This window comes from Mytilus edulis, chromosome 5 (genome assembly GCF_963676685.1).
Source record: "Mytilus edulis chromosome 5, xbMytEdul2.2, whole genome shotgun sequence".
In the NCBI taxonomy this organism is placed as follows: Eukaryota; Metazoa; Mollusca; class Bivalvia; order Mytilida; family Mytilidae; genus Mytilus; species Mytilus edulis.
Genome location: NC_092348.1, coordinates 82,716,256 through 82,732,020, shown reverse-complemented (window position 1 = coordinate 82,732,020; position 15,765 = coordinate 82,716,256). Strand labels below are relative to the sequence as shown.

General features: G+C 31.8%; 1 protein-coding gene across 2 annotated transcripts; it reads right to left on the bottom strand.

Moving 5' to 3' along the window:
* Nucleotides 1-551: 551 nt before the first annotated feature.
* LOC139524618 (lariat debranching enzyme A-like) lies at nt 552-14,567 on the bottom strand. 2 transcript variants are annotated; one of them, XM_071319565.1, is made up of 9 exons: nt 14,437-14,567; nt 13,491-13,688; nt 10,234-10,358; nt 8,129-8,209; nt 7,102-7,187; nt 6,006-6,230; nt 5,353-5,427; nt 3,757-3,899; nt 552-1,810 (listed from the first exon to the last, which is right to left on the bottom strand). In XM_071319565.1, exons 2-9 carry the CDS (start codon nt 13,685-13,687, stop codon nt 832-834), a joined length of 1,911 nt encoding a protein of 636 aa, XP_071175666.1. In that variant the 5' UTR covers nt 13,688; nt 14,437-14,567; the 3' UTR covers nt 552-831. The 2 variants fall into 2 exon arrangements, with proteins under 2 accessions (XP_071175666.1, XP_071175667.1); XM_071319566.1 differs by lacking the exon at nt 14,437-14,567 and adding an exon at nt 14,061-14,132.
* Nucleotides 14,568-15,765: the final 1,198 nt, after the last annotated feature.

The following is a 15,765-nucleotide window of genomic DNA, read 5'->3' as shown; positions in this document are numbered from 1 at the left end:
ATAAATAAAGATATGAATAGATAAAACCAATCCGTGTAATTGGATTTTTATAGGTCTGTTTCATTTTATTTTTTAGATTGAAAATATGTTTCTCATTGTTTTTACCGTATAAGAATGATTTTAAGTGGATGGAATCAGTAATCAAATGATTTACCGTAGTTTCACTTTCATTGTTGACATTCTTTTTCTTTAAATAACCAGTACATGTACAAAGCATGCATTGTCAATCTCTAGCTAGGGGTTAAATTGAAGTTCACATGAATATGGATTTAATGAGGTCGAGTTATTCACTTGCAAGTGAATAATTAATTAATTATCAATGTTTCTTAGCTTAATTTGACAAAAAAGAACCATTTTGGCTGCTAAAAGCGAATTATTATTTCATTATTTCACTTTCATTATTGATTGAACAAAAAAAATCTTACTTTAGATTTTTTATATATCTTGTCGCTAGTGCCCCTTTAAATCAACATAATCAAGTAGTCAAAATAAATGGATAATCAAACTTCACCCCAAAAACAAAAAAATGGCACTATTTTATCAATGCAGACTGAGACCATATCTTTATTATTCATTTCCATTATGACATAGCTTAGTACTCAAGGAAAGAGTTCTGTGGATCAATAATTATTCAAGGGATTCCAATTTTCAGGATTTTGAGGGTACAGGGTAACATTAATTCAAATATTCAACAAAGGAAATATTTTCTACAGTCTTCTATGCAGATCTTGACAGAACAATAACAAAATCAAACATCCACATAAAGACTATTTTTTCTCAATCCACAAAACTTAGTATTGACAGAAAATAATAGAATCCCCAGTATCCTAATTACTCCATCTCACTACCAGATTCATACAGACTTTGATTTCTCTTTACTCTTATTTTTTTTGACTGTGGACTCTCTTCACTCTCAGACCCATCACTTCTCTTTCTCCCCTCCTTATCTTCACCTAATACAAGTCCACTAGTAGCTCTTACAACCTCAGAATCACTTCTCTCGCCACTACTTGCAGGACTAGATTGTGACAATGGTATTGTGTCTTCAGAAACTAATGACGGAGTCTCCTCAACTGAAATATCTGGAACAGTTTGAAACTTTTTCTGCTCAGCAATTAGACTTGCAAGTTCTTCGTCATCACTTCCCGGTAAAGCTAATTCAACATGTCCTCTATCACTGGTAAGCTGTAATTGTCTTTTAGCTTTTTGTTCAGCAGTAATTTCTTGTAATTCTGAATCTGTATCGTCTAGATCGGACTGACTTGCCGAACTTTTTGATGGTGAGGTAGATTTATCAATAGATTGTTCTAGTTTTTGCTTTTGCATAATTGCTTTAAACTCTTCATCACTGTCTTCTTCTGAGTCGTTTTGACTTTTGGCAGGGTTGTCTTTTTCATCTACAGAGACATTTACCGATACACCCAAAGACATGATGCTATCATCTGCATTACTTGACGATAAAAAACTTAAACTCTGATCGCTATCAGCGACAAAACTTTCATATTCTGTATCATCGTCAACATCATCATCTTCATCATTATCACTGCCGACATTCTCGTCTACGTTACCGTCCATACTTGTGTCATACTTAGAATCTTTACCGAGGAAAACTGCATTAGGATCAGTTAGATCTAACATTGTACACAGTAGGGTGGTCTGTGAATTAGTCATAGTTTGTGGAGTGGGTGGATTTCTCTCCGATGGATTATATACATCTACACTTTTTTCAAAGTTATCTGGTATGGTTAATGAACCTCCAAAATCTTCAATGATTGAATTCATCTCTTCATTTGTTACATTGAAATTCCACCTGAAAATTAAACAAAAACATATAAAACTTTTCTTTCTTTATTACATATTAGAATAAAAATTAACATTAGTTTTCACATATTTACTCATGAAAACACTAGTTGAAAGAATACTTATAAATTACATTACATGTTTGCTTCATAAGAATCTGTATTTTTTTCATTGGATGACAACAGTCATTGGGCTTTTCAAATTAAGTTATGAATGACTGCACGTGTTTCCCACTACAAGGTTGGACGTGTTATGAAAGAATGATATAACAATATAGATTTTAAAAACACTAAACTCGTACATAATTTGTTTTTAATATATACCCCAATAAAATTACAGAAAGAAGCATTAAATTCTTAAAAACTGAGCATTTTGGAGAGTAGTGTGGATTTATTCAGTGTCTTGGACAAGTCATACATTATCCATTTTTATGCTACAATAGGGATCATTATGAGCAAAGGATTAAAAAAACTAGCAAATATCTTCTTACAGAAAAAGTTGCTTAAAAAACAGAACATTCGCTAAATTCCCTGCATTATGCATAAAATTGCCCTTGTACAAACTGGTGCTCACTTTGCTTATCAGGAGAAAGTCAGTTTTAGGGTTTAGGCAGCCCTATACATTCAACAAAACTGAAAAAAAATTATAACACTATTGTTGCTTATATTTCATGTCATTTGGACTTTATTTGTCTCATTGTCAATCATTCCACATCTCCTTATTATCTTACCATGTAATTAAACTCAAATGTTATATTGGTTTTGATTGAATAGTAAAAGTGTATTGTCATAATGGAGATTTGCAAAGAATGGAAGAGAGATTATAATTTTTCATAGAGTACAGTGAATTGTGTATGTTGAGGTCTTTTTTCTGTTGTGTTGTTGCTGTCCCAATGACATATATATGACATTTTCTTTCATTGCACATTTCTTTGCCTAAGTCAAAATACAGGTCATGGTGACTTAAATGCTGTCCATTTGTGTAATCTTGGTAATATTATACTGTGGATTAATAATTTTTTTGTGCACAGATTTTTGTGGATTAAGGAAATCTTCCATCATGTCTGTGTTCGTGGATATATATTTTCATGGTTTTGGGCGAAATCTACATACAAGACTATATAAAATGTGTTATTTGTTGAACTTTAAATTTCATAGTTAACCATGAATTCCATGAAAATTTGTCTCAAATGAATAATAATGAATCCACAGTATGTTACACTGAAATGTTCTTTACATTCTCAAAGTTGCTTAGTCAGACACAGATATAAAGACAAAATTAAACTTAAATCACTCAAAATCAAAACATGGGGTTTGAATACGCAAGGTACTGTTGTACTGTATACAACAATTGTTGAGGAAAAAATATCATAGAACATGAAATGAGCTGTGATGGATAGAAATTGACCTTTTGCAAGTGCACATATATATATGTACATTTATCACTATTTTGTGCATTTTTCCTTTCATCTTTTTTTGTGATAATTTTCATATCATTCTACTCGCTTGAGATGGATAATTATCGCTAGAAACTAAGCATGCACGTGGCGTTGCTAACGAAATTGACATGAATTTGACAACATTGTCATAGGTAAAATAGCGATAAATAGATTATCATTGTTCATCTCAACTCGATTGCCTTTCTCGCTTTCGCCGTCCCAGCTCAAGCGAGAAAACCAATCTCGTCGAGATGATCACCGATAATCTATAAGTATAAGTGTTTGATGGATTTTGGAATATTCCGATATGAAATAAAACATGAACTTTAGTCTGTTTTGTAGGGTTCTTATATCATTTCAATTTTCCAATAGTATAGACAGTGCATAGATTATTTTCTCAACCCAAAATAAGTAAACAGATGTTTTGATATTCATTTGTGTAAGGTCGATTTCTATCCGACACAGCTCTAATGACATTGAGAAGTATCAATCTATATCTAAAGGAAATAAGCAACAACCTTTCTCTGCCACCTGGGCCAGGTAAATATTTATCAGCTCTTTTCAAATTGAGAAGATGATTTGTAGATTTAAGAATTGCCAACCACTCAGCATCCAGCTCTATATTGATTGGTTTATCACTGTCATGTGGTACGTCAAGTACCTGTTGCAAAGAAAAAAATAACAAAAAATGTAAGCTTGAAGTTTTTGTAAAAGGCAAAGCATGTATGCAAAAATACAATGGTGGGATGTATAAGTACAGAGTTACACCAAAATGATATAACAAAATTTGACTAAACACTAAAGGTTAATTATTAACAAAGACAAATAAACTCTATAACACGTAATTATGGTGATAAACAATGTCATTGTATGCATGTGCTTGTTCCAAGTCAGGAGCCTGTAATTCTGTGGTTATTGTTTATTGATGTGTTACAACTTAACATTTTTGTTTTTCGCTCATTTTTTTGTACATAAATTAGGCTGTTAGTTTTCTCGTTTGAATTGTTATACATTTGACATTTCAGGGCCTTTTATAGGTGACTTTCTGTTATAGGCTTTGTTCATTGTTGAAGGTCGTACTGTGACATATAGTTGTTAATATCTGTGTCATTTGGTCTCTTGTGGAGAGTTGTCTCATTGGCAATCATACCACACCTTCTTTTTTATATCTAAATATATTATCTAAAATAAAAACATGGTAAATTTGAACTTGAGCCTTATTGACACTTCAAATGTGAATACCGGTAACACTGAGTCATAAAATAGAATACCTTAAGTAAAATAACAAAAAAATCAAACTCCAGAAAATTCAAAGTCTTTTATAGTTTGTGGAGCTACAGTATTGTATTTGGAATAGTCATTTGTATGAAATTATGGAAAAGCACCACAGGTGTTATACACTTTTAATGTATGTCTGTTGTAATTCTAATCAATGAAGAAATGTTCCATAACAGAGAAGGCTATGTTATATTTATAAACAAGAATGTGTCCCAATTACACGTATGCAACATCTACACTATCATTTTCTATGTTCAGTGGACCGTGAAAATGGGTTAACATCTCCAATTTGGCATTAAAATTAGAAAGATCATATCATAGGGAACATATTTACTAAGTTTAAAGTTGATTGGACGTCAACTTCACTAAAAACTACCTCGACCAAAAACTTTAACTTGAACCGGGACAGATAAACGGACGAATGAACGAACAAATAGAAGGAGAAACAAACGGACGCACACACCAGAAAACATAATGCCCGTAAATGGGGCATAAAAAAAAGTATGGACTTCTTCCATTCAAATGAGTTTTTTTCAATTATCACAAACAGAAATTCTTATTATATATAGATTCCATAACAGTAACAAGTGCGTTATGATATTTCTCCACTCAAGACAGTTAAATTTTAATTGTTTAAGTGCAAGGCTTGCAGAGCTTTTTAAATAATTAAAATTTAACTGTTGAGAGTGGAGAAATATCAGAATACTGAAGTTATAGTGGTCAAAGTTTCTAAATATCAATGTGTACTGTCATTGTTATTGAAAAACTAACATAACCATAGAAAAAGCATCAAGTACCTCTATATATATATATATAACAAAGGAAGAAAAATATACCTGTAAAAATTTGCGTCTTGGCAGACACTTGTCCAGTGATAGGAACTTTGTTACCTTTGACTGACCATCTGAGGACTGAAATAAAATTCAAATATATACTTTTTAATATTTCAATATTTAAAGAATATTTTGTACTGGTGCTCCCCAATATTTTGTACTGGTGCTCCCCCTGAGATATAGATATATAACTGTCCCAGGGTTGGTCTCCTGCTTGTGTGTTTAACGTCCACATTCTGTTTCACAAGTATGTGTCTGTCACAAACCAAAAGGCTGTAATACAGAGGTTGCTGTCTGTTGCTGTTTGTTGCTGTTTATCATAATTTTTTTTTCAAAACTAAAGCTGTTAGTTTTCTCATTTGATTTATTTTAAATTTCACATTTCAAGTCCATTCATAGTTTGCACTGCAGTATTGACTTTGCTCCTTGTCAGAAGGTTATAAGGTGACATATAGTTTCTAAGTTGTAAGTTTTTTTATGGAGTGTTGTTCTATTTGAGAACACACCATATCGTCTTAATTTATATTTTAGAACTTATTTAATATCGAAAAGCAAACATTTGCTTCAAAATTTCAGCTAAAGATAACAATTTTGTATGAAGGACCTTTTACAAATCAGAAAATCCAGGGTTGACAGATGTGCATACTGGAACTTGCCTCATGTTGGACTGCTGCAGGGAACTTGATGTGTAGATGGGCAGCAAACCAGTATTCTGGCTTTAAAAAATACAACAGTTCCTCATGGAAAGGATTCCCAAGTCTTCCATCATCTATGTCCTTCTGAAAATCTGGTTTCCTCTTCAACAGCTCATGGACATCACCGTATTTCCAAATGTTTCTAGGCCAATCATGGGATACAAATATCTTGACAGGTCTTGTTAACTATATTTTATAGTATAAAAAAAAAGTACAATTTTCAAATGAATAAGAAGATTTAGGTTATGCATTAGCAAAACACTTTTTTTTCATTACCATAATCAACTTGGAAATGTTAAAGCCATCTTTTTTGCTAACAGAGTTTATGTTTCTGCCATTATAAATTAAGGAATTGATTTTAAATATTTCACTCACCTACAAATAAAAGTATCTGTGAAAAAAAAAAATTTCAAATTGTTTGTCACTTTACACATTTATCATACTTAATACAAATCTGTGACATGACCGCATGATATACGCCCATCGCTATATCAAAGAATAAAGTTCAATGACTTAAAAAAATAAAGTGTTTTTGAGTTATTGTCTGAAAACTGGAAAATCAATTTTTTTAATGAATAAAACCCCAAAACACAAAAACGTAAAATCTAAAATTTATAAAAAAAAAACAAAAGGAGCTCACGTCAACAGATAAAAACAATTCTTAAAAGTTTCATGCAAATTGATGAAAGGCTTTTTTTCAGTTATTGTCTGACATGTTGATGACGGATGGACAGGCGGTATACCATAATATGTCCTGTAAACAAGCGTAAAAAAAATGGTTTCCTTGAAATATTGTAGGAAGGTTTAATTTTAATAGTATTTCAACTCTTAACCATAAAACAAAACAAAACTGCCACAACAATTTCCTGGTTTTCAATACGAGCTTAAAACTTTGGTTCATCCGACTATAAAGATTTATATATATTGATATAAATCTTTAGTTTAAACATAAATAAATATGTTTAAACTAAAGATTTATATCAATATTGTTTTTCTAATTAATCCAACTTCCATACTTTTGGTGTGTCTTTCAATTTCTTTTTTTTTATTGTCTTACCTGCTTCAGTCTAAATATTTCCAAAGCTCTAACATGGTATGCTGATCTCTTGGCATCCTCATTGTATGGTGGATGTTCATAATGTCCTGGAATCATAAAATATTCTCTCAAAATATATTGATATCTTATACTATATCTTCAATTTTTTGAATATCCTTTCAATACAGCTTTCTGTTATAAATTCTCCTTGTTTAAGCCATTACCTTGATGAACCAGTCAGTTTAAAATCAAACCACTCACTTGCTATTGTTTAAACATGCTACAGATCATAAAATTGGAGCGCTGAGAGGTTTAATTTTAATTAGACTGTTGATGAACAATCCTCCATACTTAAATGTAAATTCTCTACTGTTGATCCAGTTAAATTATTTTTACCTAAAATCCTGGAGTGTTTAAAACTGTTAGTATATTTATAGGCGGATCCATGGGGGCTTTCCCCCCCCCCTAAATTGTGGGAAAATTTTGGTTGATTAAATAGAGAATCACTGAAGCATAACTGAAGTGGCCCCACCTTAGATCACAGTGGGCCCTCCCCCACTTTTTTATGAAAAGTTCTCAGGATCCACCACTGATATTATCAAAATCAGTTATGAGGATAGGATTTTGAGGATTTTGGTTTTTAATCTTGATATGTCTCATTTGCAATGTTTATGATTTGATTATCACAATAAGATATTGTTTACCTTAAAATCAGATATTTCTATTGACAGTATATTCGTGACTCGGTGAACCCTAAACTATTACATATATCTCATTCTTCATAATATGAAAGCTTTGGCCAATGATGCTCCATTAAAAGTGAGCTGGTTGATTTGCTTCAAATTCTGTTCAGCCAATTTCCTTGCTATTCTGCAGATTTGAGCTGCACTTTCAATCAGTATTAATTGAATCTAAATATATGTAGCTTTTATGGAGGGATGAGTTGACATTAACAGCAAATACAACAGAAATTTTGACACATTCAGTTTGATTCAAAGATAATTTTAACTTGTAGAAATATAACTACCGGGTATGTAGACAAGTTTACCTTTATGTGCATTGTGGCCTTTAAAGATACCAGAACAGCCAGCTATTCTAACTCCTCCTACTTGGATAACACCCGCATATCCTGTAACAGAAAAAATAAGGTAAGTTTAAAGACCAGAATAACCAGCTATTCTAACTCCTCCTACTTGGATAAAACCTGCGTATCCTGTAACAGAAACAGATAAAGTAAATTTAAAGACTAGAATAGCCAGTTCTTAAAGCTCTTCCTACTCGATATATTGTAGCTGAAACTACTTACATATCCTTTATATTTCAGAAACATTTAAGAGCATAATTTTACGAAAAAGCTGTTCTAAGAAATTTGTTTAAAAATGACATGTTATTGCAAATAAAAATATGTTTGTTTTTATGGCTATGTCAAGATTGCATGATAGCTATAATTATGCATATAAAAGTTGTTGCCAGAAATAAAATGTGGTTTTCTGATACATGTAATTTAATCAGAAGCAGATAAAAATTAACCCTTATGCTTCTAATATGACTATTAAAAGTTTAAACTCTCATAACTCTGAATTGACAAACCAGAAAATTTTCAAAATCAAAAGCAGCTCTATATTCACCAATCCTTACGACAGTATCAAGTTTGTAGTAATTTGATTCAAGGATACTAGAGCTTGTGCATGATATTAAAAGAATGCCCCTTATTCATTTAATGGTTAAAGTTCTACAACTCTTGAATGACAAATAAGAAACTTTTTGTTATATTCACTGATTTCAAAAATTTAGTAAAGTTTTCAGTAAATCAATCCAAGCAAACTGAAGTTATTGAATTGTAAGTAAAAAAATACAAAAATCTGTCAGTGAAAAACTTTACCTCTATCAGAAAATAACTAAATGGATATCAAGTTCAACAATAACAGAGAGTTTTGAGAAAAACAATCCAGGAATATTGGAGCACTATATATAAAAAATCTCTGGAAGTATAATTGCAAGATATATATATACATATTCTGTTACTGTATATTACATTAATTTGTAGGATCCTTTACTATAGATAATTTAGCTGATCTGTAACAATAACATCTTCATGCCTTATATATCATGTACTGTAGTACGCCGCTAGATTAAAACTGACGAGGAAAGGTAACACACGGCCAGCGAAAGCTCTTTTTTTGAGAGCCCAGGTGGTCGTGTGGTCTAGCTGGACAGCTGCAGTGCAGGCGATTTGGTGTCACGATATCACAGTAGCATGGGTTCGAATCCCTGCGAGGGAAGAACCAAAAATTTGCGAAAGCAAATTTACAGATCTAACATTGTTGGGTTGATGTTTAGACGAGTTGTATATACATTATGTACACAGCCATGTATCACCATCATTGATGGCGATCTGATGGATACATCTGTTGTAGAGTTGTCACTGACTCAGACATACTTATAAATATAATTATTTTCTGTGACTGTATATTACATTAATTTGTAGGATCCTTCACTATAGATAATTTAGCTGATCTGTAACAATAACATCTTCATGCCTTATATATCATGTACTGTAGTACGCCGCTAGATTAAAACTGACGAGGAAAGGTAACACACGGCCAGCGAAAGCTCTTTTTTTGAGAGCCCAGGTGGTCGTGTGGTCTAGCAGGACGGCTGCAGTGCAGGCGATTTGGTGTCACGATATCACAGTAGCATGGGTTCGAATCCCGGTTTTTGGTTTATACATACATATATATATCTCGTCTAAACATCAACCCAACAATGTTAGATCTGTAAATTTGAACTACAAAATATGTTTGTTTTTATGGCTATGACAAGATTGCACTACAGCATTTTTGTTAAAATCAAGCCAAGTTTAATTTTGGACCCTTTGGACCTTAATGTGGACCAATTTGAAAACAGAACCCAAAATTAAGAATCTTAATACACGGTTAGATTTGGCATATCAAAGAACCCCAATAATTCATTTTTTGATTTACTTATACTCAAGTTAGAGTGCGAAAAACCAAATGTCTTCGGACGACGACGCCAACGTGATACCAATATACGATCAAAATTTTTTCAATTTTTGAGGTTGTATAAAAATCATTCAATTACTCCCAACTCGCCATATTGATGATTAATGTATGTGGTTAATGAACTCCTTACCCATATAATAAATATTAGGAGCCACCCATCCACCATATGGTAATTCCTGTAAATAATTTGATGCCTCATGGTTGCCACCAACAAATATGGTTAAAATAGGTGCTTTCTTCTCTCCGGAATAATACCTGTAAATATAAAAAGAGATATATTTTTTTTTGGTATAATAAACATATAATTACTCTCTTATAACAATAGTGATTACAATATCATTTTGAATTAAAGAACCTTAGTGAGCACGCTCACATACCCCACGTCCCCACATTGTCATTTGAGAAATTAAATAAGTGTAAGAAAAAAAATTGTATAAGAAAAATATTGAATAATAATTTCCTGTCAATATGCACATCTAAATAGTCTGTCCTTATTATCTACAAAATTTCATGAATTCTTTTGTGTGGTCTCAGAGGAGTTGAGATGACAAACTGTTGCAGAAGTACATTGAAGCAAATAAGTTCAAAGGGGCGTAACTTCTAGAAAAAAATATGAATCGTAATTTCCTGTCGATATGCACATCTACGTAGTATGTCCTTATTATCTACAAAGTTTCATGAAACTCTGTTGTGTGGTTTCAGAGAAGTTGAGATGACAAACTGTTAAAGTAGTACCTTAAAGCAAATAAGTTCAAAGAGGTGCAACTCCTAGAAAAAAAATTGAATCGTAATTTCCTATCGATATGCACATCTAGATAGTATGTCCTTACTATCTAAAAAGGTTTCATGAAATTCTGTTGTGTGGTTTCAGAGGAGTTCAACCCGTTGCGTGGAGTATAATAAACAACAGGGTTGCTTTCCAAAGTACAAAATGTATAGAAAGATATGCTACATGTAACTTATTCAACTGAATGCTGACATAAACTATCATACATTGTAAATGTACCAGCAATGACAAAATAGCAATTACGAGGAAATTCAATGTTTAAAATGTAGCTTCACGAGTATCAAAATTCCTCCTCTCAACAGTCTAACCGTTCCCCCCCTAATTGATTCTTTCATTCCTACATGTGATTTTGAATAAATTGTGAGCCTTTTCCCTTGTTTAAATCAGCTGATCTCAGGTTTTCTGATCTCTTTAAATTTCTTATAAATATTCTTGATATGGACCATAATTTGGTATTCGGTCTTTGGTTTCTTTTTGCATCCTTTTTTATAAGTTCTAAAACTTTAACTTTTATTCTGTGGGTTGTGTTGGTGTTAGAATAGTATTAATGGAACAATTGAGTTTTTCAAGAAAAAATTAATACATTTTGATTCACCGTCTACGTGACAGGAAACCAAACAGGAAACCAATCTTTATTTTCTTTATTTTGCACAATATATTTCAAAAAACATAAATGAACACCATTACTAGTGTTACTTGCTTCATGTTTATATTTAAAATCTATTTTCGATGTTAGATTAAAGTTTTTTTTAAACGCGGCAGGAAACCATAAGAAACCGAAAGCATTTTTTTAGTTTTATTGTATTGCAAAATCTGCTTAAAATAATCTGAACAGTATACTTTTTCTTAAAAACCATCTTAAATGTAACAGTATGATAAAACTCCTAAATATGTGCTTGTTTTGAAAACAATTAGTACAATTTATTCAGAAATTTCCATATTTTCTTCATTGATACAGGATACCATAACCGTTGTATCTTGATGTTTTAGCCAAAAAAATGTATTTATATTTGGTTTTGAAATTCCAGTTATATACAATTTATTCCAAATCATTGGCAATGTAAAATTCTTTAAATCCAGTAAAGAAAAAAACTTTGAACTTGGAATTAAAATCTTTAAAATAGGCACCATGTGATATTTGTGACCTGTACCCCATCTACATGGTTTCCACATTTTAACCTACTTTAGTGGGCTAAAATCAATAAAGTACTTCCTTTCAAGTCATGCATGGTAAAAGTTTACTTCTCCTTTGACAAGTTTATTGCATTTCTGAAAAGTGTTTACAGAACATGAATAAAAATAATAATTAAAAATTGTGACAAAGATACCAAATTTGTACATTCAAAGTTTAACGGTATATTAACATGTATTTTTTATTAAATTATCTTAATTCACCTAAAATATCCAGTAATATTTACTGATGAAGCAAAATCAATCCAAAGAGCATCCGCACAATGATAAGAGACGTAATTTCGATTGAATTTTCCAAGGACCCTTTACATCGTTATCTTGAAACGAAGTGTGTTATAATATCGTCAAATCTGAAATTGATTTTGTCAAGTCTTTGGGCATTTATTTTCACACAAGATCATATGTAACATTATGCACATAGGAAAAATAATAGACCCCCGGCGCAATCTCTTTGAAAATTGTATTTTCGTTTTTGTAACAAGACGAAACAAGTCTACAGATTATGATTGCTAACATCCCGTTGGAAACAAAAACAATGTTTAGACCTAGTATTTCGTATATCCAGCAGTAAGGGCGTGATCACATGTTAGTCACATGTTTCACGTATGACCGGAAATGATTAGAACTCAACGACAAAAACAATTTTAATAAAGGAAATAACTGGACTTCTGTTTCGTGTGAAATGTAACGTATAACGATAACGTCATTTTCTAACTTAATTATTACAAAGAACAAAACTAGAATGTAAATCATCTCTGATTTACCTGTTTGAACATCTCGCGAGAGTTCATATTTGCATATTGATATGAGGAATTCTGTTACAACAAAGCAGATTACATCATCTAAAATTTGCGTTACGAAATCGGAAACGAAAGTAATGCCAGTGTTCTTACACCTGCTACAGAAATACTTATAGTTCTCTGCATTTTCTTCTGACTATTCTTATTGGTCGATGTTCTTTATTATTTGAAAGCAAAAGTTACGAATTTGCCGGTGACGATTATCTATAAATCAGTCAGCGTTATGCACTTCGGAAGCGAAAAGTAACGCGAGAAACGACACAAAAATACGGTCGTATAATCTTTGAAATTTGTTAATTTCAATTTTTTTTCTAGGGAAGAGTAGCATACACTTGTATGTTGATAAAAATAAAGGCATCTTTAGATGTAGTTACAACTTTTCTTACAGAAATACACATTTTTATCACTTTTCTATCGTTATAGGTAACGAGCCCAAAAGCAAATTATGGTCCATATGCAGACCCTTCTAATCAATTAAATCTGCATGTTCAATGTATTGGTTTTCATGGACATACAAGTACTCAAAACAAATCTCTTTGCTTCTAAATTTCAAGAATTTTGAAGTTATATGTACGTTCACATAAGTATTTGTTTTAAAATGATTATTACTTGTAAAATGTTTTAATTTCTTGATATTTTTGTGGTACAGCCATACATTGCATATCACTTTTGTTTCTAACAGCTTGAAAATCTCCACACATGAGCAGCAAATCAACCTTAATATTGTTCTTCTGTTCAAGCAATTCTATTGTTTCATAAATCTTGTCTAATTCTCCATGGCAACAACCTTCTACTGCAATCTTCATCCTGAAAAAAATTTGATTTAAATACATTTGTAATATAATAGTATACTTTTTTCTGTCACAAATAAATCCTACAATATTACTTCCAGTGAGAACAAAACTCCAATATTGTCATGAAATTGATATTTCATTTATCATGATTCATGTTCATAGCCTTTTTCTTCTAACTTATTTATCAGTATCAGAAATTACATTTCATGATGACGTATTGGATATATGTTGTCATCTTTTCATGTGTTACTAGTCATGTGACAAAATAAACAATAAAAAGTGAAATAAATTTATCAACACATTTAAGCCTCCTTTTATAACAGATTGATTGTACAGTGTTTATTCATTGATATGCTTTAAATTGTTTGAAGAAAAATAATTGAACCTAGCTATTGAAAGGTACAATCTCTTAAACAGAAGGTCCCAGACCACAAGTCCTCAGAGCACTGCTAATTTGAAACCCTGTACAAAATATATATCTTTGTTATGTTTTCAGTAAGTAACATACAAAAACTTGAAATGGTTCAAAGAAGAGCAGCAAGATTCATCAGGCATGAATATTTAGTTTTATGAATGAGGGTATGAATACTGACAATAAAAGGCATTCATACCCTCATTCATAAAACTACAGTGTCAGTAATGTAAAAATAATTATTGGAAAGGCGTGCAGCTTGCATGACGTAGTTTTGTAAATAATCAAAGATATGGCATATATCTTTAAAATTTGTATGGAATATAGTATATAAAATTAAAAAGATTACTTGTTTATAATTGCAGTGTGATGTCATGTGTAATCTGGTAATAAATGCTTAAAACCTGCTGGCTGCCTTTTCGAAATTCCCCCAAAAAAGTTACAGGAAGCTGTTCAATGATGATAAAATAGAACAAATTCAGGAGTAAGTCTGGTATATTTTCCGGAAGTTGTGGATGAGATTCATTTTTTTTTACATTTTTTTTAATAGATTAATGATGGTTAATGGTTGAGGCAGATATATAAAAAAAATACATTGAAATATGTAGATTAACTGCAGTATTTAAAAACAATCTTATTTAAATGTATCAGTAAGTATGTTATCATGGTATACACCTCAATTTATCGCTAATCCCGGCTGACCCGGCCGCTTGAAATTTTTCAGAGGCAGATCCAGAAATTTTCATAAGTAGGGGCCCACTGACTGACCTAAGAGGGGGCCCGCTCCAGTCACGCTTTAATGATTCCCTATATAAGCAACCAAATTTTTTCCCAAAAAGGGGGGCGGGCCCCCAGCCCCCCCCCCCCCCCCCCCTAAAATCCGCCTCTGATTTTGACGCATACAACAATCACTTTTCCATTGTGGCGTCAGATATTTTGTTTTATGACGTCAAAATTTTACGGGAACCTGTGTGATATCTAGTAATGGCGGACAATTAGCGATAAGGTGTATTGTATAACCAATTGATTGATTGAAAAAATCTAATTATATTTTAATTTCCACCAATTGATTTGCATAGTTAACTATACAAATCCTTGATCAAAGCAAAAAAACGGGTTGCATCGAAAAATAAACATATTTCTCGGCGATTTTCCTTTTTTTGCATGTGTCTAAATTTTCAGCACACTGACCGTGATATATACATTTAACTGAACAAATATATTGTAGCAAATGAGGTAAGAATAACAAACTCATTCATAGTATTCAGTTTCTCAACTAAATAACTTCAAATAAAAGGAAGAAGTTAAATACTCAAATGAAAATGGACAGACTAAGCTATTAGCAATGCCATCGACAGTTAGCATTTTGCGGCATACTTAAGAGAAAAAGTCAAATCAGCCAAATCATAATCATTCAAGAAATGTACAAGACTCTGTTAAAATGTGAAAATCTGTTTCCATTCTTGGAATGATTTGCCGGGATATATTACCATGCAAATGTAACTATAATATATTGTATCTCTTTTAGTAATTTTAGTTGTGCATTATCAATGCACATTATAATATATATTTTTCATGCTATGATAATTATTGTGAAAGTGTTGTATTTTAAAAATTGCGGTTTATAAAATCTTGAATCTTAGATCATTTTTAGGAAGACAATTTATATATAGCTTAC

Coding starts and splice junctions, on each gene's coding strand:
- LOC139524618 (XM_071319565.1), bottom strand. CDS start 13,687: ATGAAGATTGCAGTAGAAGGTTGTTGCCATGGAGAATTAGACAAGATT. Junction 8,210..10,233: donor TCCTAATATTTATTATATGG/GTAAGGAGTTCA, acceptor TTTCTGTTACAG/GATATGCGGGTGTTATCCAA. Junction 7,188..8,128: donor AGGCCACAATGCACATAAAG/GTAAACTTGTCT, acceptor TTATGATTCCAG/GACATTATGAACATCCACCA.